Source organism: Elephantulus edwardii, unplaced genomic scaffold (genome assembly GCF_000299155.1).
Source record: "Elephantulus edwardii isolate Elephantulus edwardi_28Jun2011 unplaced genomic scaffold, EleEdw1.0 scaffold00115, whole genome shotgun sequence".
NCBI classification, from domain to species: Eukaryota; Metazoa; Chordata; class Mammalia; order Macroscelidea; family Macroscelididae; genus Elephantulus; species Elephantulus edwardii.
Window position 1 is genome coordinate 2269161 of NW_006399865.1, and position 26036 is coordinate 2295196.

The 26036-nt window shown below is 43.3% G+C and overlaps 1 protein-coding gene across 1 annotated transcript in view; it reads left to right on the forward strand.

The window, feature by feature from the left end:
- The window catches only part of WWC3 (WWC family member 3), a 146744-nt gene that overhangs the window by 58207 nt on the left and 62501 nt on the right, over window positions 1-26036 (forward strand). The window contains exons 4-5 of the mRNA XM_006892356.1: window positions 6672-6748; window positions 9577-9656. Of these exons, the coding sequence (XP_006892418.1) occupies window positions 6672-6748; window positions 9577-9656 (157 nt within the window). The remainder of the gene's footprint in view (window positions 1-6671; window positions 6749-9576; window positions 9657-26036) is intronic.

The window sequence follows — 26036 nt, forward strand, 5'->3', positions numbered from 1 at the left end:
ACCCACACCTCACTCCATACACAAAAACCAACTCAAGGTGGATCATGGACCTAGGACTAAAACCAAGGACTATAAACTTCGTTACAGAAAAGCTAGGAACAACACTAGAAGTCCTAACATAAATGGTCTCCCCAGTATCCTGGAAAACCTACAACCAGGAGAAGATAACATAGACATGCTGTTATCTTCATTATACACGTGAGAAACTGAACATCGGAGAGACTAAGTAATTTCTTCAAAACTAAAACTCCAAGCCAAACAGTGGCCATCAAACTGATTCCAACTAGATGTATTTCAGGGTAGGATACCAGACATTCCATAGGGTTTTCGGGAACTGATTTTTCCGAATTAGATCCCCACGCCTTTCCTCTGAGGTGCTTCTGGATGGATCACAGCCACTGAGCTTTTGGTTAATAGCTGATCACTGAAGTGTGTGCACCACCCAGGGATCCTTTTCAAGGTTACATACTCAGTGGGCAGCAGCACTTGGAGGTGAGCCTAGATCTAGTTAGGGTCTTAGCCTTCATAGGAGGAGGCAACTTAGAATAGCGCTTTGTGCTGATTTTCAAAGTTACCTGGAAATAAAGATCAGTTAGTCATTGGCTTATAGTCTGCCTTACTTTGTGAGCAGGATGGGCCAGGTGGGAGGTGCAGACAGCACTTTCTGCTTCTTGAGATCCCAGGGTTTTCTGCTGCTTGAGATCCCAGGATTGTGAGGGTGCCATTGGGTTGACTGTAGCTCCCAGCAACTCTGTGGACAGTATATCTGAACCCTACTTTTCAGGGTAGGATTGATAAATGTTCAGCAAATCTTTGTTTCATACCTGGTATTGGTATAGGCAGCCCTAGTCATGCAGTGCTTAAGTTTTCAGTTGCTGTGTAGAAAGTTCAATTCCACCGGGCACTCCATGGAACAAAGATGTGGTAGTCCACTTCCATAAAGATTGTTGTTGTTGATTGCCGTTGAGTCGAGCATGACTCATAGCGCCCCTATGAAGAAAAGGCCTGAAGCCTTTCTCTATCAACATTTATCAAAGTTCCAGAGTTTCCAGAGGCATGTGGTTTAGGAAGTTGATGCCTTGGAAACCCCGTGGGGCACTTCTCCTCTGTCCTCCAAGGGTGCTGGGACTTGGGATCAGGTTAATGGATTGAGTGTTGTTGTGTACCATCAAGTCAGAACTGACCCATAGCTAACCCTCCAGTGGCCTTTCAGGGCCAGTTAATCACACAGGAGGAGACTGCCCATGTTTCTCCTGTGGAGCAGCTGGTGGATTTTAAGTACCACTGAACCACCAGAGCTCTCTAGTGGCCCAGTACCTCGCTGTAATTGGTGCTCCGAGAACTTGGGATGGTATACTTTCTCCGAGTCCATATTGTAGAGTTGTGTCCAACTTTATCCGTTGTAGCATGTTGTTCTCTTAGTTGTACTAATTGACACTGAATCCATTTCTTTTCTTTCTTTTTTTTTTTTCAGAAGCATCTCACTACCCACTCCCCAATCTTTCTGGAGTTACTCTTTTCATTTCCCTTGAGAACCTCTAGCCCCCAAATGTATTCAGATGAGGTGTTTGATTATTTGTAGGCTCTTTTGGAAGGAATTCTTGCATGAAGTTGAATTACAGCCTGAACCATAGATCTGCTGACTATAGTCCAAATCCTGTCCACTGCTGTTAGTAAGTAAAGCTTTATTGGAGCCCAGCCATGCTTATTCATTTACCTATGGTCTGGGCAGCTCTGATGGCAGAGGTGAGAAGATGAGACAGACGCCCCCAGCTCACAAAGCCTTAAATATTTGCTATCTGACTGTTCACAGGAAAAAAAGAAAAAAATCTGCTGACCCCGCGTCTACACAACAGATTCTCAAGCTGGGCTGCAGTTAGAATCTCCTCCAGGCTTTCAACAAAATGCAGCTGCCTGGGTCCCACCCCGGCCAAGAGATTTTTCCTTAATTGCTTGGGTTGCTCTAAATGTGATCGTTTTAAATTAGCTGGCTGCTCAGAGTTGAGACCCACTAGCCTAGATTGAGAAAGCTCTGGTGGCCTAGTGGTAAGGAGCTGTGCTGCTACCCTTGTGCAGGCGGTTCAAATCCACCAGCTGCTCCTTGGGAGCCAGCTGGGCAGTCTTCTCCCGTGTGATTAACTGCTCTGAAAATCCGTTGGAGGATCAGCTGTTTAGCTGGTTTTGACTCGGCAGAATAAAACAACAACAAATACAGATTGAGAGTGTTACTGTCACTTCCAGCAGCTAGGAGCCACCCAGAGTCTGTGCCACGAGTCTCTATCAGAAGTCCCTTTATTGAGTGGCTGGGAAAGAGTGTGCCTTATCTCTGATGAGAAAGTGTTGCCGTGCCCTGAATTCTTGTCTTAGGTGGTGGTGGTGTACTGCGTTATCAGTCATCAGTCTTGCCAATGTTCTCTCTGAAGCTACAAGCCCATCCCACCAAGACTGTCTCCCACTGGTTCTTTGTTTAAGGGTTCTCGTCTGCTATCTGCTCTAGGAAAAGGGCCACAGCTCGGATATTCAGCTTTTGTTTTCCTTGACCCAGCATGTTGGAGCAGGCAGGAGAAGAATAGATGATGCCGTGTTTTTCCTGCATAATAGCTGGCAACCCTCACACTTGTGCATGTGTTCACCGAAAGATAACTCTCCAGGTGGTGCTAGAGAGAGATCTTGGAGTCTGGTGGCATCTTGCACTACTTCTGTAAATTGCCCTGGACTGGGTTTCATTTCCTTCTTTTGAGCCTTTTAAAAAATAAAAATAAAAAGTCGTGTCGTCACTTCTTGCTTTGCTGGCCTTAGTTCCTTACACAGGCCCCTTTGCCCCTGCTTTGATAATTGGTACCTCTCAGCCTGGAACCTGTTGGGGCTTGCTGCACTTTCTCCTGGAGCCCTTTCTTCTCCCTTGAGCAACCCCTACAGTGTGGGTTCCTGGGGCATGTATGCGCGCGCGCAGAGCCCTGTAGGACAAGATGACAGAGAGCCCATCCGTGAAAGAGGACGACTGGCCCATGGGCGCCTATAGAGAGAGGAGACATGTGTGTCAGAGAAGGGAAGACATTTGCAGACATTCATTCATTTGCCCCTTTCAGAGACTGGTAAAATGTAAACGCAAAGTAAATAGCAGAATTTGCAGTTCTAAAATAAAGAAGCCAAATTCAATTTCAGCTACTTCTTTATGTTGGAAAGCCTGTTTTGATGAAAGGATCATGGAGACCGACCTCCAGGAGCCTGAGGGAGCTCTGGACCCCGGTCCCTCTGGACAAGTTGTAACTTCAGAGTCACTACAAAACTCGGTCTTTTAGCTAATAAAATGGGGAAATCTAATCACTATTTTTTCTTTCTCCTAGTCTATTTTATGAGCATAGGTAACATAAGTGTGAAAGATACCCTATAATAACACAGTGTAATATTTTACGTTGTTGTGGTCCAGCAAACTTAGAACTTCGTTATGATAGGCACATCTCATTCTATTGTGCTTCCTAGATACTGTGTTTTTTTACAGATTGAAGGTCCGTGCCAACCTTGTATTAAGCAGGCCGATCAGTGCCATTTCCCCCCAAAAGCACTTTGTGTAACATTTTGGTAATTGACACAGTATTTCAGACTTTCACCCTGTGTCATAGCATTTAACAGACTAGTCTAATGTAAGTATAACTTTTCTGGACACTGGCAAAGAAACAAAGGAGAAACGGGGGAGAAGACGCTATTCTCCTTCTTGAGGTGGTCTGGAACCCGTCCTGCAGTATCTTTGAGGTCTGCCTATCTGTCATCCAAAACAGTATTGCATACCTGAGCAGATAATGAGGCTATCTGATCACTCACTGAGCTCAGGGGTTAGCTTCTGAGGCGGAAAGTCTGGCCTCTTTTGGGATAGGAGATGGCAGAAGAAGCAATTTCTTTTTATAAATGTGCTGGTGTGCATGCTGTTATAAACAGGGCCTGGGGTTCTGAGCTATTCTTTGGGCTTCACACATTGTTTTATTTTATTTACTGGCAGGTAGAAAGAATGGGGAATTTATATTTATAAATGGAATTATGCTATTAAAAGTTATGCCACTGTTCACAAATAGCCTTAGCTGTTGAAGATCAAATCTATTCACTTAGAAACAAATTCTTTCCTTCCCCAAGTCCTAGAACTTTTGTTTTGAGGATTTAACAAAGGTAATATAGTCTCCATATAAGTAAAATTTATTTTCTCACTTAGGAGGGTTTCAGTCATGAGTAACAAAAGAGATTCTCATTGGCCTGGAAATAAGGAATTCCTGGTCATAAAGCAAAGCCTTCTGGAGGTCGGGTGGGTGTCCTCATTGGTAAATCCATTGCTCAGTGATCTCATCGGTTCGTTAGACTCCTGCTCTAGAATTGGTGTGCCCTCTGCCTCTCCTGGCAAAGATGGGCGCTGGGCAAAGCCAAGGTTCTTAGGAACAGAAATAGGGGAGCATTTGCTGTGTAGAGGACTACAGTACCCACGACACCTGTGTACATTTCAGTCTGTTGACCAGTATTTCCCTTGAAATAGCACAGAGAGAATTGTAGCCATTTCAGATAATTGTTCTATGTATATTTAACCCTGCAGTTAACTCAGTTAAAATCTTAGTATTGAGAGTACTTCCTACCCTTAATGAGAAAGAGTCATCTTCTTCAACCATAATTGACAGGGTTACTCACATACAGACCCTAGATTTTTTTGCATATTCTTCTTCAGTTCCAAATCTTTAAGCTCTTCTCTGGGAAACTTCAGTCCCAGGAGTTTAGCTGGAGGTTTGTTTCAGTAATTTCCTTCTCTTAAGGGCATTGTGTGAGGTGTTGCTTTTGTAATAAACAGAAGCAGAGAGACAAGATGGAATTAATAGAATTTGGAAAGAGACCTTCTAGTCCAAGAAGAACTTCTACGTTTAAAATATCTTCCTCCATGCTTTTGAGAGAGCACAATTCTGAATAAAAGACAATTTGAGATCTAATTGGCAAACATTTAACTCCTCCAGATCTTTTCTTCTGGTAGATTCTGTTGTTTGAAATTCTAAGGAGGCTTTTAGTAACAAAATGTTCCAGAGAACAGTTTTTAAAATAGGGGCTATACAAACTGCTCAAATTAACTTTGAATTTGGTTCTAATTGAGGCAATTAAATAATCCTACGATTTAAGTGACTTGGTGGCTTTGTGGATGAAACTCCTTTCCAGTATAAAGCTGGAAAGTGAGTTTGAATTCGTTTTTCGTTGTTGACACCGAAGGATTGGGAATACATATAGCCCTTGGTATGCAGATCAAAGAAGGAAAAGAAGGGAGGTGATGGTGCAGACCGGCCCTTCCGGCAGGTGGAATTTACTGATGAAAGCACCCAGAAGGCAGATCACCTCAGAGTGGCGTGATTCCTGAGGAGGGGCACAAGGAGGGGGGCCCCAGCAGCTAAGACAGAGAGGCCAGCCCTGTGAAGCTGCAGAGAAAGGAGATAGCACCAAGAGAAAAAATATGGCAGAGAGGTGAAAAGGGTGGTAAAAGTCAAGATTGTTAGAAGCTTGCAAAACGACTGCAGCTCTTGTGGACGCACTGAAGTCCGTTAAAGGTTCTTTGAGTGTAAACAGCTCTGTGTGTATTTCACCCCTAGGTCATAGCTATTCACAATATTGATGCTCTGACCGTCAAGACAGTTTGAGTCCTGGGCACTGTGCTGTGGTGCTTTGGCTGGATGTCCATAAGAATCAAGCCATCAGAGCCCAAGTTTGCATGCTGCAATTCAGTGTGTGTGGAAAAGACCAGCTTGGGCGGGATGAGGGGGACACAGCCTATTCTCAGGTCTGCCACATAGGAATGCATTGCTATCGAGTTGTCTTTTCCATTTTCAAAATTTAAAAAAAAATCTTCTAAAATGGTTTGTGTGTAAACTGTGAAGAAAAATGTTTTAAAAATCATTTGGAATGGAATACTGAGTGTAAATTTCTAGAGACTTCTATATATGAGTGCGTTTTAACCCTGGCGATCCATGGGGTGACAGGTGTTGCAGTCAGATTGCCCTCACGTCCTATATATGAGCACATTTGAAAAGAAAATAGGCCTCTGCCGGGGAAGGAGGGACAATCTCCTCCTGTACCAGTCAGATCTGATTTGACGGTACACGCACACAAAAATAATAAAATTAAAAAAAAAAAAAGAAAAGAAAATAGGCATGAATTCACCCTGTGCCTGCTTTCCATACCATCATCGTAGCTTTTGTTCTTGTGTAGATGTAGTTTTTAAATGTGCAATAAGGAACTGTGGGGACACAGTGGTTAAGTGATTGAGTGCTATCAGAAAGGATTCTTAGCCACTCAGCAGCTCTGTGGGAGAAAGACCTATCTGCTTCCACAGGAATTACAGCCTTGGAGACTCTAGGGAATAGTCCTTGGTCAGAGACTCTGAGTTGAAATGAACTTGTTGGCATATCACAGATGTCCAGTGGAAAGAAACAGAATTGTTACTTATTTATTATGTAGAGTCATGTTGAAATGCCTAGTGCAAAAGTCAACCACCAAGGCAATTTGATGTTGTGAAATGTTATTTAGGAAGGAGTTCTACTTTATTCATCTGAATCTTCGAATGAATGTTTTAGTAGGATGCCTCTGAAGTTCTTGTTTCTATGATTTACCTTATTTTAAAGGATCCCTTACCAAATCATCTTTTTTCTTCTGTTCAGCCTTCTCTGGATATTCAACAAATACGAAATATGACCCACACCAAATTAAAGCAGAGATTGCAAGTCGTCGGGATAGGGTAAGTAAAAATAATGTGTTCTCAAGGAGAAATGGCATATGCATTTTTTTTCTATAATTATATTTTATTAATTTTCATAAACATTTACAGAGATTTTGGGCTTCCACTCATTCATTGTTGCACTATTCTCTCTACCCTCCTCCCAGTTTGTTCTTGTCCAAATGCCACACTTGTCAAAGCCAGTTCTGATTAATCTTCTTTGTCAGTGTGTCCTTTTCCATTCCCTATCACTCCTCCCTGAGAGAGACTTCACCCTGAGTCATAAGGAAAAGGGGATGGCGTATTCTCTTAGCTACTTCCTGCTGAAAAGGGACGCTGTGGGTTTCAGGGTGAAGATCTTCTCTCACTACTCTAAAGGGCCCCTTTGGCAGTAGGAAACACATAGACTATTATGGAGATTGATTTTGGAATTTAGATGCACTCTTATTGATTGTGCTTGGCCGTATATGTTCATATCCTTGAAGATGTATCATGGGGGTGTTGCAACCTAGAAGACACAAATTTGACTAACAAGTTATAAGTACATGAGTCCAAAAATTATGGAAAAGTAAAAGAAAAGATTCTTTCATTGTTTTACAAACCCTCCCCCAGGTCCCCTCCACCATGTAGCCCTCGCTCTAGTCTCCTGTGATGACAGAAATACCCAGTTATATCTCTCTTTTAAACGGTTCTCTCCCTCCTCTGTTTCAGTGCAGTATACATTATTGAACCCATCTTACTCAGTCTCTCCCCAACCCCAAGGACAGTCCCATTCTACAACAGTGGCATCATGTAATATTTGTCCTTTTGTGACTGGGATATTTCACTCAGCATAATGTTCTCCAGAGTCAACCATTTTGAATAATATTGCATGAGTTCCTTGTTTTTTAATGCAGCATAGTATTCCATTGTGCGAATATACCACAGCTTCTCTAGCCATTCGTTTGTTGATGGGCACTTAGGTTGTTTCCAACTCCTTGCTATTGTGAACAAAGCTGCAATAAACATGGGTGTGGGCATATGCATTTTTATGTAACATTTCCTATCATGGTTTGGTTAGTTATGGCTACTTTGTTTTAGAGCTGATAGATTTTTATTTCATTTTGTCTCTTAATTTCTTTCAGTAAGAGGGAAAACATTTTAATATCTTCATTCATATAACAAAAAAATGAGCCTGTATTTCTCACCCTTATTTGATGACACTGGGGCCTGGTTTTAGAAGGCTCTGTTCTTTTTTTTTTCCCCTTCTTTTTTGATGAAAAGATACTCAGCAAAACCAGCTCCCATTCCTCCAGAGTTTTTAGCAATAATGATCAGCAACATTGATGACATTCTTCACATTGTATCAACATTCTCCTTATTCCTAGTCTAGTTGTTTTTATTCCATTTATTTCATCTCCCTGTGGCCCACACATTCTCATCTATGCTTTAAAAGAGCTGTTGATTCTTTGGAGTACACACACACACACATATTTAACATATACATGTGTAGTATATATTTAGACTAATACTAATGGGTAATAAGTTTTACCCTTTGGGATAAACTTTTACTTAGTTTAAAGGTGACTTCAGGAGGTAGTTTCAACTTAAGCTTTGACAAGCAATTCAGGACCATAATAACAGAAACTCCATCCACTTCAGTAGATCTAGTAGTAACCCTCTATTCTTTAAGAATTTGAAGTACTGCTCCACATTTTCCTCCCTTTTGATCAGTATTCAACTATTGTATCCTGATCAGAACATTCAGTAGTGGTGGCCAGTCACCATCTATTTCTTGACACAAGGTAGAGGAAGCAGTGTCATTCATGCAGATGATTAATGCTGTAGTCCAGTGCCTACTCTGATAATTCAATTTCCTTCTTTCTCTTTTGTTCCAGATAAATAATGACCTGTGGTTGTATCTTACATAGCCTCTTGAAAGCTTTAAAGAACCCAGACACTACACACCCTATAGGGAGATAGAACATAAACTTTAAGAAAAAGAATATGCTAACTGACAGGATTTGTTCCAGTACACAAGGGCCCTCAGAGAGGGCTGCATTCTTGTATTACCAGAATGGCAACCTTGACCTTTGGCAGACTCAGCATCTGCCATTTCTCCCATAATCCTTGATAGAGTGTTCTGCAAAGGAATTTGACCAGAAAAATTCTAATACTCTGCTTGAATTCTTTGTGTGTCACCTTGATTCATCACAGGGTGCCTGGGAAAAGGGACGTTTAACACAGCAGACGACTAGGAATTCAAGGGATCCCTGTCTTATATGTATACCGGGTCTATTCTTTAATGGACTGGTTCTCAAATTTTAGTGAGCCTAGGAAGAACACCTGGAGAACTTGTTAACAGCATACCTCCAAGGCCTATCTCTTTGAGTTAAGGTTGGACTGAGTGAGTCCCAGAACTTGTTTGAACAAACATCCTAGGGGATTGAGTTACAAGTGGCCAGAGACCACAGTCCTAGAAACAATGCTGAACATGTGTTCTCTATGAGTAGTAAGAAGAGGTGAACAGGAAGAAAGTATTACAAACTTTGCTACATGTAAGGTACAAATCAATATCTTGAAAAAGAAAATTCTTGCCAGTTCTTCCTTGGGTAGAAGTCCATCAGCGGGCCAGGATGGTCATAGGGAAACAAGCCATTTCTTCTAGATTAACGGTTTTGTGGGCATGGAAATGGAAGTTTGTTGGAGGAAAACCCCATAATCTACAAAATTGCATGTGAGTGAGAGATTGAAAAGACAATTTTGAGGGGGGGGCAGGAAGGGGAGGAAGACAGTGTTGGTAACTGTAGAAAAAAAATTCTTCACAGCTTGTTTTAAAAATGAAATAAATGCATGTAATTTGTCTTTAGCTTTCCAGATTAAAACGAGAGCTGGCCCAGATGAAGCAGGAACTGCAGTACAAAGAAAAGGGAGTGGAGACTCTGCAGGAGTGAGTAGCCTGTGTCCACACAGGGGGAATTTTCCTGTGATTTCATTTTGTGCTGACTTGGTTAGCATATGAACATAACTGCTAAAGCTCATCGATGTTCTTTTAGGCTTTTATGTATCTACCCATCATTTCCCAGTGCTAAACATTGGAATATCTTTTCTCACTGAAGATAGTCAGTTCTTTTAAATGAAAGTACTTGGGAAATGAGACCCTTACTTTTATATTTTTGCATAATCTCAGTAGTGGCACTTTAAACACACATCTGGCAATTGGAATTCCCTTTTTTGTTTAATTTTATTGTACTATCTTTTTTTAAAAAAGCCCTTTTTTATAATTTGAAAATTTACAGAAAAAATAGATTTTCCCATTCAATAATTCATATTCATGATTCTTTATATTGATTGCAGCTTGCACATTATAACGGCAACGTTTCCACTTCCTCCCTGTGTTTCCTGTTTCTATTCATCTTTTCTTCCTCTCCCTTCCTGCTTTCTGAGCTTTATCCCTGGACAAATGCTGCCCTTTGATCATTTATGGTAGATTGCTTTTAAGAAGTGCATTCCTCTAGTGGCCGCCTGACAGACTTGCTGCCTGTTTGACTGAAAGATGAGTCATGGGAATTAGTTCAGTTTCAGACTTGAAAGGAGTTCTACCGGTCTCTATTAGACCAGTAAGCTTGGTCTTTTGACTGATTTTGAATCCTTTTTCCCAATTTCCTCCCACTCTTAGCAGGGACCTTCTTTTGTGATCCCTTTTAGAGGAATCAGCAGTAGTGGCTGGGCACCATCTAGTTCTTCTGATCTCAAGATGCCAAAACTGAAATTCATGTTATTATCTTAAATTTCTATTTTTTTTTAACTTAAACTTTAAGTTCACCTAGATTAAGTAAAATTTAAAATATACAATTTAAAATGCCAAGCCTCCATAGCTGTACCTCACACCCTTAGTCGGTAGCCCTATGTAGTGAACACAGGCTTTCTGGGCCTTAGCAAAAATGATGTTTTGAGCTGGATAACTCAGCTGTAGGGGGTTGCCATGTACATCATGGGATATCTGGTGTCATCCCTGGTCTTCACCCACTAGATTCAGTAGCAACCTCCCCTCCTTCTCTCCCCCTTTGACTTGTGACAGCTTAAATTGCACAAATGGCCACATGTCCCTTAGAGGGCATAATTGTTCCTGGTGTAGAACCACTGGGCTAGTTAGTGGCTGCTGCGAAGGACCATCATTGCGGAAGGTTCCACTGATCAGTGATGGTCACTAGTTCTTCCTCTAACTTACACATTTAGATTTAGAACTGTATCCCTATGTAAGAGTTGGGGGTGAACTTCTTAACATTTGGTGAGCTGTTCACCTCACCAAATGAATGAATAGAAGTTGTTGTTTTTAAAATGGTAATATTATTGATCTGAAAGAAAATACTCTTAGGGAAGGGTATGGCATGCTTGCTGAGTAAGACTTTTTCTGTCTCAATTCAGCAACTCTACTCACTTTCTGAATGTGGGCTGTGCTCCCCCCTTTTTGTGCCTGTTTTTCTCACCTGTACATAGTGATAAAAGACCGTCCTCCTTTACTGCCCCTCCACTTTCCAAACATCAAGCGTTTTTCCACAGACTAGCCCTCCTCATGACGTGTCCGAAGTAAAACAACGTGCTCTTTTGCATATATGACCAAGTAAGACAACATGCTCTTTTCCTTGTATGACCAAGGATGACAACACGCTCTTTTGATCAGGAGCCATCATTTGGGGCCTCTCCATTTTCCTCATTTGAAGACAAAGGTGGTATTTGCCAAGTTAGTTTCGAACTGAATGTCCTAGAAAAGCAACTCCAGGATGCTCAGACGACTCCGAAAGCTGCCTTCGCCGGGAATGGCCAGAAGGGCATTCATCTTTGAGGAGCAGGGCTGGGGAGGATGGAAAGAGCGGCCGCCCTGCTCCAGGGTAATAGACCTGGAAGCAGAACCAGTGCAGGGCGAGTGTGAAGTTTACACTGGCACCTAGAGCGGAGTGTGGGTTGTGCCCCTGGCAGAGCAAAGGGCTAGCACCCTTGGTCTTCTCTTGCTACTTTCATTAGCAAGCTCCCACGTTTGGGAGCAGTGACTGTGAACTTGGTCCCTGTCAAGGGGGGCATATCCTCCTGCCTGCCAGAGCTCATAGGATGGCCTCCCCTGAGAAGGGCATAGGGTAAGGTTCTGGCCCTGGCCTTGGTTCTGAGGGACCCACACCCAGCAGTGCATTCTCATGAGGGGGGCAGCAAGAAGGTGTTCCAGACTGAGAGGCTGCCAGAGCCATTGGCGAATCTGCTCTTCGCCTGAGCTCCATTGAGTGTTGCATTTTCTCCCCTTTGAACAACATGCATTCTCACTGTACATGGTTGGTTGATTCTCTTCCGCAACCTCACAGGAATGAGACAGCGCTCTGACACTTAGCCTGCTCTTTAAATTCTTTGTAAGCGAAAAATAATCTGTTATTCTGCCTGAGTTACACAGGCTACCAGACTAAAATTCCCTCTCTGGCATCAAAGATTGGCCCTTTATGTTTGGTAGTTACTTTGCAAGTCTAGATTATTTATTAAGAATTTTTGAAAGCAAATTTTTCAGCCTTGAAAATGTGATTACCTCACCCTAATCATACCAGAAAAGATGAGCTCCTGAACTCCAGCAGACGGCTCTGACTTTATTATGAACATCAATTTAAAGCAAAAGCCCAGGTTCTCCTCCAGAAATTTTTCTGCTGTTCTCGCTTCCCAGAATATCCAGGGTATTCTTTCCCAGAGCACCTCACCAGGAGTTTGGCTGCTTATAAGATTTTTAAACTCAACTTGTTTATCTTGGTGAGTGTTCCTGGCTAGCAGGGGAGCCCTCTTTCTGCTTGGGTCCAAGGGAGGAAAAAAGAACCTTTTGTATGTTTTAGAAAAATCTATATATGTTATGAACTTTGTAGAGGGGAGCTGGTCATGGCCACATACACTGGGTTATGGTAAAATACATATGTGTGTGCATCATGTGTGTGTGGCTACACTTAAAAGAATTTGAAATGTGGTGAAGTTTATGATGACAAATTGCCATTTTAACCTTTAACTCTTTGGTTTTCATGTTAACTGTTTTTGAAAGTATACAAGTCTGTGACATGCATCACATTCACCATGTGGTGTAACCATCACCACTATCTGTTTCCAGAAGTTTCCCATGGCCCAAACGGAAATTTGGCGCCCCTTTGGCACTAACTCCCCATTCCCCTGGCTCCCATTGATCTACTCTGGTTTCTGTGCATTTGCTTATTCTAGGATTTTCACGTAAGTGGGATCCTACAACATTTGTCTCTTTGTGTCTGACTTTTTTTATTCTCCAGCTAACATTTTAATGATGGAAAATGTCAAACATAAAAAAGTAGACTAGTTTCCTGAAGACGTACCCCTCACTTAGCCTCCATGATTGACGACATGTGGCCAGTCCTCTTTTGTCTGTTACCCCCCTCATTTCTCATGTTCCCAATGCTTTACTTTGAAGCAAATCCCAGACTCATACTTAATACAGGGATATATCTCCCCAAATTATGGTCTTTTGAAAAAAAAAAACAAAAACCAACCCATAACTATAATCACACCCTTAGAACACATACCCACCAACCAGCCAGTCAGTTCTGACTCATCAAGCCTTTGTGTGCTAGAGCTGTGCTCCACGGGGTTTTAATGGCTGATTTTTCCAAAGTTGATCATCAGACTTTTGCTTTGAGATGCCTCCGGTGAACTTGAACCTCCATCCTTTCAGTGAGCATCCAAGCATGGTAACAGTCTGTTCCCCGCAGGGACATCCTTACACTTAAGAGCAGTTCCCTATTAACCCTCATCTCCCCAGGAATGTTCACATTTTTCCAGGCTTATTTGAATCAGGATTTGAATACAAATGCACACATTGCATATGGTTCAAGTGTCTCCCACTGTCTACTTCTCAGCTCTTTTCTGTTTTATTGAGGAAATGAATTGGCTTTTTCCGTAGTATTCCCCAGGAGCCCTGGTGGTGCAGTGGTGAAGTAATAATTGATTGCTGGCCAAAAAGCTGGTGGTTGGACACCCACCAGGCCTCTGCGAGAGAAAGATGTCGCAATGTGCGCCTGTGAAGACCACAGGCTCGGAAAGCCCGTGGGCAGTTCTGTTCTCTTCTGTCCCACAGGCTCGCTGTGAGTCACAATCAGTTCTGTGGCAGTGGGTTTGGTTTTCAAGCTTGGTAGAGTTTCTCTCAGAGTAGATTTTGCTGCTTGAATCTGCATGGTGCCTTTTAACATGTTTTCCCAGCTCCTGTTATTTGCACAAAGTAGAGTAGTTCCAGAGTCTTGATCAGATTCAAGCTTGATTTTATTTTTGTTTTTTCTCGTCAAGGATGATTTGCAAGTGAGGTATTCCTTCCATCCAGGTGGCACGTGCTGTGTTGTGTGGTTGCTTGTTTTATGATGAGAAACGTGGAGCCCTAGCAGACCTTTTAGAACCTTTCCCATCAGCAAGTCACCTAATGTTTTGTATGCTTATCTTTGAAGATAAGTTCCTGAAAGTGAGATTAAAGGACTAGAGAACAAAGCCCATTTGGTTTTTGTAGATAATGTCAAATTCCCCTCTGTAGGGTTATTCTCAAGATTCTTTTGAAAAGTAGAAAAGAGTGATTGATTGATCAATAGATAGATATTTATTTTTAATAGTTTTTTCAATTATTATTTTAATGAAAGTTTACAGAAGACTTGGATTTCCGTTAATTTATTGTTGCACATTTTCCTCCCTACCTATGTCCGTTCACTTTAAAGAAAGTTCCATCATTGTTGCATAATTTCCTCCTTTCTCCTATCCCGGTCCACTTTGCTATGTACCTCTTATTCTAGACTGTTGTCAAGCAAATAATGCCTAATCATAGAAATAGTTCTTTCTTACATCTGTTCCAATGCAGTGTTCATTATTTATTCCCTCTTTTCTTAGTTTCCCCCCAACCAACCTGTCTGTCTTGTTGTCCTTTTGTGACTGCGATATTTCACTCAGCATAATGTCCTTCAGGATCACCCACTTAATGTAATGTTTTTTGTGTTCCTTGTTTTTCAGTGCTGCATAGTATTCCATTGTGTGAATATACCACAGCTTCTCTATCAATTCATTAGTTGATGGGCACTTGGGTTGTTTCTGTCTCTTTGCTGTTGTGAACAATGCCATAATAAACATGAGTGTGCATATATCTAAAGTCGTTTATTTTAAGGAACTAATTCATATGATTGTGGAGACTAATAGGTCTTAAAAATGTGTAGGACAAATGACAATCTGGAAACGCAGTGAAGGTTTCTATGTTAATGTCTCTAGTGAGAAGGCTTGTCCCTTGGGAACCTCAGCTTCTACTGTTACAGCCTTCAGCTGGGTGGGGAGGCCCATCTATATTATTGACAGTCATTGACTTAAAGTCAGCTGATATCTAGTGTTAACCATATCCATGAAATCCCTTTGCAGCAACACCTAGACTAGTGTTAGACTGAACAGCTGGGCACCACAGCCATACCCACCACTGGCAAGTGAGTGTTACTGTTTCTCCAGCTTTGCCAATAGACCATGTTGTCAAAGCTTTGCATTTTTGACAGCCTTTTAGGGACAGATAGTACCTCAGGTACAGATAGTTTTGATTTGTATTTCATTTATGGTCCTTTTAAAAAAGTCTTCAGAATGTCCGGGTTGCTGTTGTTGGTTCTACCTCATAGTACCACAGCAGAATCGAAGCATGCTCACAGGCCTGTGCCGTGTTCACAGTCTCTGCCATGCCAGTGCCTCTGGCACCCATTGTGCCAGGGAGGCTCCGTGAGGATCTCTGTGTGCTGGCCTTCTATGTAGAGACCATTCATGAAACATGGATGCTTGAGGAAACAGTTTCTGAAAACACAATGAGAAATTAGTCTTCAGAAAATTTGCTCTGTTTTTTCCCGTGAAAGATCTGTTAGCCTCTATACTATAGTTCTGCTAATGACCTGAGGAATCTTGTTTTATGAAAGTGTTGTGACATAACTTGCTATTGTTAACCAGAGACAGAAGAATCCTGTTTCTGTGTATGCATGTGCTGAGTTGTTGTACAGTTAGGAAGCTCCTTTGACATTGCTGAATTCTCAGCTTTCCAGGTTTACCTGACACAGATGTTCTTCCCCACCGTCTACCTGTAATGTCCTTGGGCATTTCTTCAAAGATGAAGTACATTCTGAGCAGACATCATCCTGACCACCTTTTGACCTCACAAGTTGTCGATAGTGTGCTGCTTACACGCAGCAACCTGCTGCCTTCACACAGCTTCCACCACAATCACCATTCATTCTCACATGGTAGCCACAGGGTGATTTGAAACACATCCTCAGCTGGGACGCGCCTGCAGCCTTCTCTCAGAAGGAAAGCCCTGACCCTGGCTGACTGAGGCCCCAGCCCCAACTTCCCACTGGTTTCCCCTTGTCACTCTCTCCCGTGCCAGCCTCATTGGCCTGCCTGCAGGCGGGCCACTGTACCAGGCACCTTTCCTGCCTTTCACATGGGTCCTTGTAGTTTCCTATGCCTGGAATGTTCTTTCCCCTAAATTCCTGCATGCCTATTCCCTCCCTTCCCGTAGGTCTGTAGTCACTTGACATCTTGCCAAGTTTCTTGCTTAAGCGCCCTATCTTAAAAAGCCCTCTGTATCGTGCTCTGGCCCTGGCTTAATTTTTCTTAAAAACATCTGTTGCCACCGAACCTGGTAAATTATTATGATGATGATGACATTTTATTTTAAAATCTTTTTAATGGATAATATTTTATTTTTATTAAATTATGACTTGAGTGAAATTTACAAATCATATTGAGTTTTCCCCCTGATCAATAATTATGCATGTTTAGTTCCATGACATTAGTTAAAATATACATAGTGTCTGGTTACCCATTCATTCCACATTGTCCTTCCTTTTCCCCAGGATGAGATGAATTGATTCAGTGACTGGAGAAATGGGATTAGGTCTGTTGGAGATGAGGAGATTGGTTCAGGATAAAGCATATTTTAGAGCTAATAGTCACAGGTGACTTGATGGCACATAACAACAATGAGTGTTGTCTATCGGTTACTTTTCTACTCTCCCCTCCCCCACCCTGATAACCATGCTAAACTGGTGTGGTTTTTTTTGAACTGGTTTTTTAAAGAGTAGTTTTAGAGAAACATTATGAAGAGAATGCAGAGCATTCCCATCTATCCCAGCTGCACACGGTGTCTTCTGTTATTAATGCCTTTACACCTTGCTTTCCTAATGCATAGAGAACTGGACAATGACTAAGGATCATAGAAGGAGAGTTGATGCCTTTGAGCTGTGGTTCTGGAGAAGAGTATTGAGGGTACCCTGGACTGCCAAGAAAACAAACAGATTCAACCTGGAGAGGGTTAAACCAGGCTGCTCCTTGGAGGCAAGGATTCTGAAGCTCTGTCTGACATACTTTGGACATGTTCCAAGGAGGGATCAGTCCTTGAAGAGGGACGTCATGCTTGGGAGGGTGAAGGGACAGGAAGAGGAAGACCCTCAATGAGATAGATTGATCCATCCCTGGGGTATTGGTGATAGGTGTGTCAGAGATTAGGAAGGGATAGAGCAGGGTTTAGAGCTGTTGTACATAGGGTCATTATGAGTTGCAAGTGACTTGATGCACATAACAGCAACAACATGTGTTACAGTCAGTGCACTGATACGGATACATTATTATTATTATTATTAGAATTCATAGTTTACATGAGGGAGCTTGGGTGGCTTAGTGATAAGGAGTTGTGCTGCCAACCCAAAGGTCCACAGTTTAAATCCACCAACTGCTCCACAGGAGAAAGATGAGCAAACTTCTTCTGTGCAGTTTATTGCCTTTGAACACCCAGTGGAGGGTCAGCAATGACTTGATTCTGACTTGAGGATACAAGGCAACAGCAACCACTTTACATGAGGGTTCGCTCTTTGTATTGTGCAGTCCTGTGGGGTTTGACAAGTTGCATCATCTCCTGTGTGCACCATGCCAGGATCATTCCACTGCCTCTCTTCATCTCAACTTGCTTTTCCCTTTTGTTTCCTGTCCTCTCTTCCTGATCTCGAACATTCTGAGGTAAGGTTGGTGCTTGAGAGGGATGAATGGCTGGAGCCCCATGCCTGAGGGCATCATCAAGTGTGGCCTAGACACCTGCTTTGACCCGCTGTCAGCCCTGCCCCAGCCCTTTGTGCTTAGACACTGTGATCCTCTGGACGTGGACAGATCTCTTCTCAGAGTTTGGGCCTGGGCTGTGAGACTCTTAGCCTCACAGCCTCCTTACTGCCCGATGACCCTTAGGTGCAGCCATTGCTGTCCCTTGGGGAAGGCCGATGCTTTGGGAAGATGCTGAACGGCTTTCCGAGGGGCTGACTGACTAAGACAAATGAGGGCGGACCACAGGCTTGGTGATCTACTTCTAAAATGCCCCTTGAAGTCCCGGTGGCCTGATCTGCATCTGATGGAGGATGGCATGGGAACAGTTTCTTCCCGCTGCATACGGGGCTTGTCATGAGTTGGGGCCTGAACTGGTAGCAGTTAACTGGAGTCTTTTTAACTGACCTCTAGAGTGTCCTTCTCTCAGATTTTTCTTCAACTGTATTTTGGCCGCATGTTTTCCACACGTTCTATTACTAGGAGTAGGAATTCAATGGCAATGAGCGAGTGAGCTTACTTATTACTGCTGTTTGAGCCACAGAAACAGTGCCCACCAGTGTTCCCAGAACCAGTTTGCATGAGGTACATCTCTAACCATTAGATCACCCACTTTGAGCCTTTTAATTGCTTAATTAACTTCCTTATGGGGGTGGTATGAATGAGGTTGAAATGCATGTGTTTCCTTAAATAACAGTGACTGTACACTTGTGGGCATTTGACCCTAGAAAGGAGCATTGTTAGATAATTGCAAGTAGCATTTTCTTGCTGCGAGGATTTAATCATTTCAGAAAAGAATAGGGTCGTTCGCAGCTGGAGCGGGCCTCCATGAACATGTTGCCTTAACATAGCACTTAAGGTCCCGCCCAGGTGAAAACGCTGCCAAGAGTCAGGTAACAGCAAAGCTTAAGGAATGGATGTGGAGGCAGCCAGAGCAGTGTCCCTGCTGTGGGACCTGCTGGAAGCTCTGCCGGAAACGAGAGGCCTTCCAGAAGCACTCAGAGGTTTACTCCAGGCCCTTGCCAGAGCTGGTGATGTACAAAGCAGAAGCTATAACAAAACTTCACATGCCTTTGTGTTCTAAGCTGTGGTATTAATGTATGATATATTTAAGAGGTCTGGCAGCCTTTTTCCTCAGATGTGGGGTTAAGAAGTCATTCTGGCTTACTCTTATTTTTCCAGTACAGTCCCTTTGACATCTTAAATTGAACATATCTGGAAGCTTTAGGGAAAGGGGAGCTTGGTAACAAGTGTCTCTCAGATGCCTTTTCAGCTGCTGCTCTGTTTATCATTTTGAAGATGGACTTTCTCTTTTCTTCTAGAAGTCAACCATAAAGGGCACCAGTTTCCTTTGGGACAAATTTGGATTTGATTATGTGGCTACTCTTCCGTTTTGAGACATGTGGGGTCTTGGAGGCTAACTGGCCGGGAAGGGGATGAGCGCTGTGAGCTTTGCTGTGCTCCTTGTAGGTTGTGTGACTTTAAGTGAGTCTCTTTAACCTCCCTAAGTCTGAGGGACGAGATCGAGAGTGGTGAAGACTAGTTTGTCTGTGTACTGACTGCCTTCTTTTTAAAAACACTGCCTAATATCGTAGGTCCTTTCTCATGCTAGCTTCTATTCTGCTTAAGCAGTTGTGCTGCAATCCCAAAAGCACATGGTTCGCATCCACCAGCTACTCTGTCGGGGAGGGATAGGCAGTTTCCTCCCATGCCGTTAACTGTCTCTGGAAATCCACTGGAGGGCTCAGCTCCGACTCAACAGTCCACATTAATAACAGTGTCTTAGGTCCTTTCTCATGCTAGCCTTTGTTCTGCTTAAGCAGTTATCAATATTCTATTGCTTTATTGGAAGTGTAAGTACCATTTTGGGCCCTTAATTAAAGATAAAATAAGGAGAAATTCTCTGGTAGCCACACATGTTGTGATGTTCTACATGGAATTGAATGCAGTGATACAAATATCACTAAATATCACACACACACAAAATGCCAAGGCATTGAGCGTGCCATTGCAATTGGCCGGAAGTGGCGTAGGGAGCACTGGTGACCTCCTCCTTGAGGTGTTGCACTGCTGACCCAAAGTCCACAACCCCCTGGTGGTGTGGATCCCCAGCTCCTCCAAGGAAGAAAGATGGGCAGTCTCCTCCTGAGCGAGTTATAGCCCCAGAAACCCAAAGGAGGATCACCTATCAGTTGGTTCTGACTCAACAGCTAGAAGTTTGCATTTTGGAGTTTTTTCAAGGAGAGGGACCTCTTAGATAAGTGACTTTTGCAGACAGGAATGAAGAAGGCTTACTTGGCTTTGAAGGTTTTTGGGTTTCTTTCCCCTGCTTTAGTGAAAATATATCACAGTGGAGCAGAGGAAGTGGATTGAGTTGTCTGAAAGGTAACTGGCGCTTCTGAAAACAAATGGCCATGCCTGCCTGGCCTCTTGCAGGTGTGTGATGCCTGGCTTGCTCGGCAGTGGGCCTGTGCAGTAGGAAGAGGCAATGCATACGTTGTGACTGCATGCAGCTTTCTGAAGAAGGAGATGTGGCGCTGGATCCCACCTGTGCCAGGTGTTAGCTTGTCGTCCTGAGCTCCTTAGGCTCTCTGATACTCAATTTTCATCATCATGAAATCGAAGCTAATGATATTTATTTCTTGAGGTGGTCTAGGGATTAAATGAGATGATCCATGTGGAGAACACATAGCAAGACCCTCATAGGTACTTGAGAGATTCAGCTCTTTTTCTAGAACAAAAAGAGTTTATAATTAATAGTTACTGATGGAATGTCAGATACCTGGTGCTTTGAGATCACATTATGTGACTTTTACACTTAACAAACCAAAAAACACAGGTTTATTAAAATATAATGAATGCATAGCAAGTGTACAGTTTGGTGTTTTATGTATAATCAGAGGTACATGCAGCCATCACCACAGTTCATTTCAAAACATTGACATCACTTCAAAGAGAAGCCCCACGTTCTTTAGTTGTCACTTCTTCCGTCCTAGGCCCTAGGCTGCCACTAATATACTTGGTGGTCTCTTTAGATTTCTGGACATGTCCTGTGAATGGATTCATGTAGCATGTGGCCATTTGTGGACTGGCTCCTTGCACTGATCATGTTGTGTTCAGGGTTCATCCATGATGTCGCATGAGTCAGCTTTCCATTCTTTTTTTTTCATAGCTGAACAATGTTCTCTTGTGTGGCTCGATGCTATTATGTTTATTCATTCAGCAGTTGATAGACATTTGGGTTGTTTCCACCTGCTGGCTGTTATGGGAAGCTTTAGTACTGTAGTCTCCAGAGAACTATGATGTGAACCCAGAGACCACGCTTCTCTGCCTGGTTCGAATCCACCAGCCTCTCCTTGAGAGAAAGATGGGCAAGCTGTCTCCTCTCATGTAATTTACAGCCCGAGAAACCTGCTCGAGGGTCAGCTGTGAGTCAGAACTGTTTTGACGGAACCAGCTAGGCAGCAGTGAGAGAGAGAGATTAGCTATTATAAATGAAGCTAATATAAACATCCCCACTTTTTGAACAGTGTCACCTTTCCACTTTGGCTCTCAATAAACATTGTGTATGCAGTGGGAACATAGAAGACTTTGCAGGGCACAGTTACTTCCTTGTTGAAGCAGTAGCTGTGTTCCTGCCTTCCCGCTCTGGGACAGGGAAGATAGCCCTTCTTCCCAGTGCCACTACCCTTCTTCAGGTTCTCGGAGCCCCATGCTGTCGAGCTGTGAGATGCACCCAGGCCTGAGTCAGGAGGTCGAGTTCTGTTCTCCCGGCTGATCTGCAGTGTATACTGAGGCACTCAGGGCCTGGAGCTGGTCCTGCTCCTGCCAGGCATTGGGCCTTGTTTCTCTTTGTGTAGCAGCCATTCCCATCCTGTCCCATGGAGCCTGGACAGGCTACCGGTGCCCTTCTAAGAGTGCCTGGATTTATAGTTCCTAAAAGCCACAAGTAAATCATCAGCTTTATGTACAAAACCGAGCTGGCAGGATTGGACTCTCAGATCGCAGCCTTAACAATGGGTGCGTGTCTGTAATCTATATGGACGTTGGGTTCTTATTCATTTCCAGGTCCTTGAAAACATTTTGTTTACTGCAGTGGAGCTTCAGCACTCTCGGTGGGTCTTAGCACTGGGTGATGATTTCTCCCCTGTGGCTTTGATTTAGGAGAAACAGATCGATCTGGTGAGTAGAGGTGCTACACAGCAGTCTGGATTTTCTGCATTCAGACGTTCTGTCTGGAAATGGGGTCGACTTCTCTGACGGACTTCATCAAGGCTAAGTGCATAGGGTTCATTAAGTTTCAAAGACCCAAACTGGAAGGATCTTTATCCCCAGAAAGGAACCCCAGTGCTACAGCAGTCAATCAATTCACCTTGTTAACCAAAAGGTCAGCACTTCTAACCCACCAGCTGCTCTGAGGGAAGAAGACACAACAGTCTGCTCCTGCAAGGTTTACACACAGACTTGGAAATCCTGCAGGCTTCCAGGGAGCGATCAAAATCAAACCAATGGCAGTGAGTTTGGTGTGAGTTTTATCAGAAGATGAATACAAGGAGATGTTGTTAAGTAAATAAGAGGTTTTCCAAACGAGGCAAGGTGAGTGTCCATGAGATATAGGGCCTTGTGTTTCTGCTGTGTCAGAACTTAGTGTTCTCCATTGTCTAGAGAACATCGTAGCTGAACGACCAGGAGCTTTCCTGTGCTTTGTGTGTTCCGCCATCTCACTGCTGGGTATCCGGATAGCTCTGGAAGATGAACAGCGCTCCATCTGCGAGGGCCTCCCCCTGCAGCCTGCGCCCCTCAGCTGGAGTGCAGGAATTTTATCTTCCCGGTGTTGCTCTGTGCACGAACAGTTTAGTGCGGAAATGTTCGCGAGTACAAGTCTTTCTGCTGTTGAGTCACAAGACATTTAGAAATGTTTAGAGGACGTGAGAGTTTAATTCGATTGTTGGTTTTACCTGTTGTCTGGTCGGCTCTTGACTCATGTGGACCCCACGCACAATGAGGCTGGACTGTTGGGACCCACAGCGTTTTCCTTGTCTGATTTTCAGGAGCATGTCACACCGGGTCTGCCTTCATAGTCTGCCATAGTTGGGCAGCTCTGCCGAAACCTCTGGGTTTTTTCTTTCTTTTTTTAATTATTATTAATTTTGAATGAAAATTCACAGAGACTTTAGATTTCCATTCATTCATTGTTGCACTTTTCTCCCTGCCCCCCCCCATATTCTCTTTGAAAAGTAAAAGAGAAATTCTTTCATTGTTTTACAATCACTCCCCCCAGGTCCACTCCACTATGCAGCCTTCGTTCTGGACTCCTGTCATGACAATAATACCTAATCACATATCTCTTTTAAACAGTTTTCTCCCTCATCTGTTTCAAAGCAGTATAAATTATTTATCCCATCTTTCTCAGTCTCCCCCCCAACACCGATAGCAGTCTCGTTTTACAACAGTGGCCCTATGCAATATTTGTCCTTTTGTGACTGAGATATTTCATTCAGCATAATGTCCTCGAGGGTCACCCATTTTGAATAATATTTCATGAGTTCCTTGTTTTTCAATGCAGTATACTATTCCATTGTCTGAATATACCATACCTTCCCTATCCATTCGTTTGTTGATGGGCACTTGGGTTGTTTCCAACTCCTTGCTATTGTGAACACAGCTGCAGTAAACATGGGTGTGCATATATCTGCTTGGATGTCAGTTTTGGTCTCTTTGGGGTGGGTCAAATGGTATCTGTATTTGCAATTTTTTGAGCAAGTGCCATACCGTCTTCCACAGTGGTTGCTCCATTTTACACTCCCACCAACAGTGAATAAGGGTTCCAGTTTCTCCACAACCTTGCCAGCATTTGTTGCTTGCTATTCTGTTAAATTTTGCTGTTTTTACTGGAGTGTGATGATATCTCAGTTGTTTTGTGCTGAAACCTCTTAAGCCTCCTAGCAGCAACACAAGAGTGGTGGCTGTGCACAAGCTGTGTTGGCCCTGTGTGGAAGGCAGGGGCGCTACCGCCGAACCGTCACTGCCCTCTCATTTTACCAGTGACACTTATCTAGACTCTGTCAGCTGAGAATTACTGTAAGAAAAGACTCAAGTGTGGTGGGTTTAGAAACTGGCTGATGAGTTCAATTTCTCAGTCCCTCCTGAAGGAGGGGATTTTATTTTCACCAACTACTTATTAACTATTAGCTATGTTCATTAACTTCATAGATGGTTCTGGTGGTCAGCTGTGTTTGCGAATCTCATCCTAAACCTAGCGCCTCCATGAAGTCACAGAAACGCCTGACTTCTGGGTCTGCCCCTTCCCATCATATCTGTTGACCACACAGCATGCCCTGTGTAATATTTCAGTGAAACTCGTTGATTTTATTGGGAGTCATAAAGCAAAAGATACCTTGTGGGTATTGGAGTTGACTTGTAAGCCTGCATGAGACAATAATGAGTGATAAAGGCAGTCACTCTGGTGAAAGTGGTGCTGTATTGACGGTCAGTATAACAGAGTTTTAAAACTTAGAGCTCTGGTGGCTTAGTGGGTAATGAGTCACACTACGAACCCAAAGTCAGACGGTTCAAATCAGCCAAACTATTCCTTGGAAAAACATGAGTACTCTCCTCCCATGCAATTTGCAGCCTCAGAAAACTCATTGGAGGGCCAGCTGTGACTCAGTTCCGACTCAAAGGCACGCAGTAACAACAACAAAACCAGACTGACTGCCACACTACTGTCAAGTCAATTCTGACTTGTAATGACTTTAAAGGACAGAGTGAAACTGCCCTGGATGGTTCCCAGGATTGTAAGTCTTATGGGAGCAAACTCATCTCTTTCTCTTGTGGAGCACCTAGTGATTTTGAACCAACAACCTTTTGGTTCACAGCGAAGCATGTTAACCACTGTGCTACCAGGATGCTTTAAATATGTATGGAAAAAACACAACTCTCCAACTCACTGCTGCTGAATCAGAAACAATTCCTAGCTTTACATGTGTAAATCGCTTAAGAGTTTACGCCGTTTTCCCAACTCAGAGCCACTGGTGGGTGGTTCACACCACCAGAGAGGTGCTGCCTAGGGGTTGGCAGCACAGCTCCCTACCAACCACACCACCTCTTGTTGTTGTGTGCCATGGAGTCAGAACCAACCCATAGCTGACCCTCTGGCGGGTTTTCAGGGGCAAGTCATCAAACTGGAGGTTTCCCATCCTCCTCCTATGGAGCAGCTGGTGGCCTCGAACCATGTGCCTTCAGGATTGCAGCACAGCTTGTGCACAGTCGAGTCGGAACCAACTCATAACAGACCCTCCAGCAAGTTTTTTCAGACATAGTAAATCATATGGAAGGAGATTGGCCATCCTTCTCCCACCAAGCAGCTGGTGATTTCGAACCATGTGCCTTTGGGATTGCAGTGCAGCTGGTGCCACAGTTCCTGGCCTAGCTGTGGCTGTCAAGTTTTGATCACCACTTTGTGCTGCTAACCCAACAGCTGTGCCTCTCTGGCAGTTTAAACCCACCAGTGGCCCCATGGGAGAAAGAGGAGTCCTGCCCTGCTGTGCAGTCTGTGCACCCAGTGGGGAGTCAGCTCTGAGTGAGGGAAGCTCCAGCACTGCACTAGTCATTGTTGCTGTCAGGTTGAGTTGGCTCCAGCTCCAAGTGACCTTTATGTACAATAGCTGGAAGCCTTGCCAGTCCCGATGCTGGGTCCCATGCGGCCTGTCAGGATGCAGAGCTTTCCACTTTGATCTTTTAGGTGCGTTGTTTTGTGAAGGAATCAAAGTAGAGCTTTCAAGAGAGCCCAGGAAAAAGGTACCCCATCCCAGACTTTCCTTCATGTTCTCGTATTTCAGCTTTCTGCATCCAGTATTACCGTGCTTAAAAATATAAGTACTGTATTTTTTTACATTTTTTTAAAAAAATAGGTGGCCATTGCATTGGAACAAATGAAAAAAAGAACTGTCTAAAATGAATATATGATTAGGCATAGGCATTCTATGTGTGACAACAGCTCAGAATAAGAGATATGTCATTGCAAAGAGAACTGGGGGAAGTAGGTATTTGTGTCACAATGAATGAATATTGTTTTAAAAAATCATCTAAGGGAAAGGGAAGGGAGGGTGGCAGTAAAACATGCAACAATGAATGAATGAATGAAAATCTAACTTCTCTGTGAATGTTCATTAAAACAACAATTAAAATGAAATTT